Below are 5149 nucleotides of genomic sequence, written 5' to 3'. Positions count from 1 at the left end.
AATGGTGCATCTTATGTGCCACCTGCGGCCTCAACAATAACTGCCAGGTCCATTGTATCCTTCACAAGGACAATGAATTCAAATGAGGAACAAGTGGCGCCGGAATGGAGTAAACGCATGTTATAACTGCAGTTATAACATGCGTTTACTCCATTCCTTAAATTTATATATACTCAAATACCCAAAATATCAAGGAGTTTCTGCCTCACAAACAGGAATTACACCACAGTTATTTTGTGATCTTTGCTACCCTGGTTTCTATTAACCCATTTATTCTATCTGAATTATTATTAATTAGGATAAAATAAATACATATAATTAAATATATATATATATAGTTAGAAGTGCTCAATATTAAAAGAATTTGGTTAACTATTTTCAACAATCAGACACCAGCAAATGTTAGTAAAATACAGATCCCAGGTAAATTCTCATGCATGACAGGTAGATCCAAATATCCTTTGGTAAAATTTCAAGAAATTCAGACTATATATTGACACAAGACCAGCAATTTCGTGGGAGGGGCTAAGTTGATTAAATCAACTGTAGTGCTCAACTGCTACTTACTTTATCAACCCTGAAAGGATGAAGGGTAAAGTCAACCTTAGCAGAGTTTGAACTTATAAAGACAAATGAAATACTGCTAAGCATTCTGCTCAGCATGCTAACAATTTTGCCAGCTCACTACCTTAACATATAAACACGTGCATGCGTATGCACACACACACACACACACACACATATCAGTGTACATGTATGTTTGCTTGTGTGTGCTTCTTTATCTTATTTATTAATGACAATGTATGTCTGTTTTTGTGTGTATTTACTTACCTCAGTTTCCTTATATTATTAGTGTGTGTGTATGTCTGTGTGTATTTGATTACCTCAATCTCCTCTCTAGATGAATACAAGATAGTGTCACCCCTCATACGATATAAAACCAGAATGATGACCTCTCAGTAATTCAGTCATTCTACCACACTAAATCACCATTGCTATCATTAATATAAAATCAATAAGACCATCTTATTTCATATCAGCGCATTTCTGATCCATTAGATCAGTGCTACCTTCTTTGTTGCATTCTGAAACGCAATAGCTGCACTGTCAAAACTAGATTTCTTTTGATTCAATCATTCACATAAACCTGGCTTATCTGTCAGATGTTATCAGTATCTTTTTATTTAAATCTTTATAAATATCTCAACAGCTCAGCATTGCATCTGCTGTTTCATAAACCTTTCATATTCTTCCTGTTTATTGGACAGCTTCCTGTTCTAGTGAAGTGAAGAAGATAAAAAAAGATCTTCAAGTTTTATTTTAATCTTCTTCACTTTCTTCATAGCAAGTTTTTGATATTTTTTATAAAAACAACTACTACAAAAATATTGTTTAGTAAATATAGAATGAGCTATTATTTTGGGCTTCCAGAAATTAAATGAAATTTGTTTTTAAGTTAGATTCTACTTGTCATGCATAGCTATGTTGTTAAGAAGTGTACTTTGCAACTATATCGATCCATGTTCAATCCCAGTGCATAATACCTTGGGCATATAGATATCTTCTACTGTAGCCATATGTTGACTTGTGTAGAAGTTCAGTGTGTGTGTGTGTGTGTGCACGCACATATGTTTATTTCTGTAGAAAGATGTGATGAGTAGTCGCTCTTAACCAGACTGAAATACATATCAGGGTCCATGTAATCAACTAAAAACCATGTACATCAGTACTCCAGTATGACCACACTCCAATGACTGGAATTTATAGAGTAAAAGAGTAGTTGTCTTAGTTCTATGTCTGCCTGTCTGTTTGTGTAGGTATATATGTATGGAAAAGGAAAGACCGTTGCTGTCACTTGCACACACATACAAATATGGTCTGGTAGAATGTATCATGCCTTCATTAATTGTTTTAAGTGTTTGTGCAACCTGTGTAGTTCTGAGCAGGCATAGGCACCATCTGGCCATCCTATTTTTGATTCAGCTGGAGGGAGAAATAAGAGTTGCACCAATATATGATTGGTACTCTTTTATGCTTGAGTAAACTGGAGCCACATGAAATAAAGTACCTTGCTCAGAAACACAATGCCCTGCCTGGTCCAGGAACCAAATACACACACACACACACACACACACACACACACACACACACACACACACGCACAATTTCTCTGTCTTTCTCTTCCTCCTATCGGACTTTATTATCTCTACCGTCACTTTTCAAGCAAACTTTCTTTTTCTAAATCTGTCTTATTGTCATGTTCAATATTCATCATTATTATCAAGGATTGTCAGACTTCTTAGAGTGCCAAAAACAAAAATGATGTGTGGTGCTTAGCCTTTAATTAGCCTTTAATTAGAAGATTTCTCTGTCTGATTGTGAATCTATCTGAGAAATCCATTATCGTTATCTAATTCAGTTCAAATTTGTAAAAATTTTTTTCTTTTTCTTTTCATCTAGGCATTCGGAACCAAGAATTGGGGATCTAATGAAGAGAAATGCTCCTTTCCTTAAACTATATTCAGAATATGTAAAGAACTTTGATAATGCCATGAATCTTATGAATGAATCAGCAGAGAAATGTCCCAAATTTGCAGCTATTGTGAAAGAAATTCAGGTGAGGGAATTCAATTTAATTTTATTCACTATTCAGAATTTTCATCAATTAATTTCATTAAATTATTGTGAGTCATTGCTGGGAAAAAACTTGGAAGTTTTTGTGACACATGCACTGCAGTTGTATGTAACCAACATTCACTACATCCACCCTTTAACCCAACCCAATTTCTACAATTGCCACCTATTCTTTAGCTTCCTTACTTATTATACCTCATCACTAGTTTTTCATTATATTCATCCATTCATCGAATCCCCATCTTTGACCATCTCTCACTTTCATATAGTGGAGGTACATAGTTTAGTGGTAAGGATGTTAGACTCATGATTGTAAGATTGTGGTTTCAATTTCTGGACTGGGCGATGTGTTGTGCTCTTGAGCATAGTACTTCATTTCATGTTGTTCCAGTCCACTCAACTAACAAAAAATAGGTAATCCTGCAATGGACCAGCATCTTATCCAGGTGGGGAATTCATTCACCATGGAAACCATGAAACCAGCCCTTATGAGTTAGCATGACTTGAGAAGATAACTTTACCTTTTTTTACTCTCCTTGTTTCTTGAGGGTCCACTCTAACCCTTCATCACCACTATTTTATCTCTTTCCTGCTCCACCCCAGCCACTCTCATATTTTCTTCTATAATGGGAATAGACATGTTGCTCCTCTACAGTAAGGTACCAGTTCCATTGTGACCTCTTCTTTCATACTTTAATCTCTTTATCTCTTAACAGAAAGCTGTTTCTCTCTCTCTCTGCTGTACCCTCATTCAGTTGAAGGTGATCTTAGTCTTGCAAGCTGCATGGTGACCTCACTGGTGCTGATTCCATGTAAAAAGCACCTAGTACAAGTGATAGGCATTAAGAAGAGCCTCCAATTATAGAAACCATGCCAAAGCAGACGTTGGAGTATGATGTAACTCTTAAACCCATAACATCCTGTCAAATCAACCAACCCATGTGAGCGTGCAACATGCTCGCTTTGGTTAAAGGATGATGAGGAATACATTAATACAAATTTGCTCACATAGGTGCAGGAGTGGCTGTGTGGTAAGTAGCTTGCTTACCAACCACATGGTTCTGGGTTCAGTCCCACTGCGTGACACCTTGGGCAAGTGTCTTCTACAATAGCCTCAGGCCGACCAAAGCCTTGTGAGTGAATTTGGTAGATGGAAACTGAAAGAAGCCCGTCGTATATATGTATATATATATATATATATATATATATATTATTTTGTTTAAAAGAGTTCCAACACTGTCTGTTTTTTATGTTTTATTTATATTCCTGCAGAACTAATGTGGGGTATAGAATATGGAATATACAATATATAATATATAATATACAATATACAATATAAAATAAAATAAAATAAAAATGGATGGCACCATGAAAGAAAGTATTGAATGTAGATGAAATACTGAGTGTTCAATATAAAGGATCAAATATATAAATATTATATATATGTGTGTGTGTGTGTGCTTGTCCCCCCAGCATCGCTTGACAACTGATGCTGGTGTGTTTACATCCCCGTAACTTAGCGATTTGGCAAAAGAGACCGATAGAATAAGTACTAGGCTTACAAAGAATAACTCCTGGGGTCGATTTTCTTGACTAAAGGCGGTGCTCCAGCATGGCCGCAGTCAAATGACTGAAACAAGTAAAAGAGTAAAAGTGACTTAAATCTGAATATCAAAAATGGTCAATATTTCCTTAAAAGATGTTTTTGTTTTGTTATTATATTGATTCTAATTTCACAAATTTTAATTGGATTGTGTGTGACTGAGTGGTAAGAAGCTTACTTCCCAGCCACATGGTTCCGGGTTCAGTCCCACTGTATGGCACCTTGGACAAGTGTCTTCTACTATAGCCTTCTGCTAACCAAAACCTTGTGAATAGATTTGGTAGACAGAAACTGAAAGAAGCCCATTGTATATATGTAACCACTAAGTTACAGGGGATGTAAACACACCAACCTCAGTTGTCAAGTGATGGTGGGAGGACAAACACAGACACATAAACATATATATATATATATATATATATGTGAAGACCTATTGAGGCAAGTGAAATCGAAATCGAGTTAAATTGGACACTAAATTCCACTTGCGAAGACCTGTTGAGGCAAGTGAAATCAAAATCGAGTTAAATTCGACGACTGGCACCTATGCCAATGTCGTCTCCCTCATTGGACACGAAACTCAGCTTGCGAAAACTTATTGGGTCAAGCGAAAGCGAAATTGTGATGGCACCTGTGCCCAGCGTCGCATTTCTGGCACTTGTGCCCATGGCATGTGTAAGGACTTTCGAGCGAGATCGTTGCCAGTGCCCCTGGACTGGCTCTTGTGTGGGTGGCACATAAAATACTCCATTTTGAGCGTGGCCATTGCCAGTACTGCCTGACTGGCCTTCGTGCGGGTGACACATGAAAGCACCCACTACACTCTCAGAGTGGTTGGCGTTAGGAAGGGCATCCAGCTGTAGAAACTCTGCCAAATCAGATTGGTGTCTGGTGTAGCCATCTGGTTTCACCAGT

At 37.1% G+C, this 5149-nt stretch overlaps 1 protein-coding gene across 1 annotated transcript in view; it reads left to right on the top strand.

The window, feature by feature from the left end:
* LOC106874958 (FYVE, RhoGEF and PH domain-containing protein 2) overlaps positions 1-5149 on the top strand; it is a 499830-nt gene that overhangs the window by 463192 nt on the left and 31489 nt on the right. Inside the window, exon 8 of the mRNA XM_052968055.1 lies at positions 2461-2617. Within this exon, the coding sequence (XP_052824015.1) occupies positions 2461-2617 (157 nt within the window). The remainder of the gene's footprint in view (positions 1-2460; positions 2618-5149) is intronic.

This window comes from Octopus bimaculoides, chromosome 5 (genome assembly GCF_001194135.2).
Source record: "Octopus bimaculoides isolate UCB-OBI-ISO-001 chromosome 5, ASM119413v2, whole genome shotgun sequence".
NCBI lineage: Eukaryota > Metazoa > Mollusca > Cephalopoda > Octopoda > Octopodidae > Octopus > Octopus bimaculoides.
The sequence above is the reverse complement of the archived record's forward strand: the minus strand, read 5'-3'. Positions and strand labels throughout refer to the sequence as shown.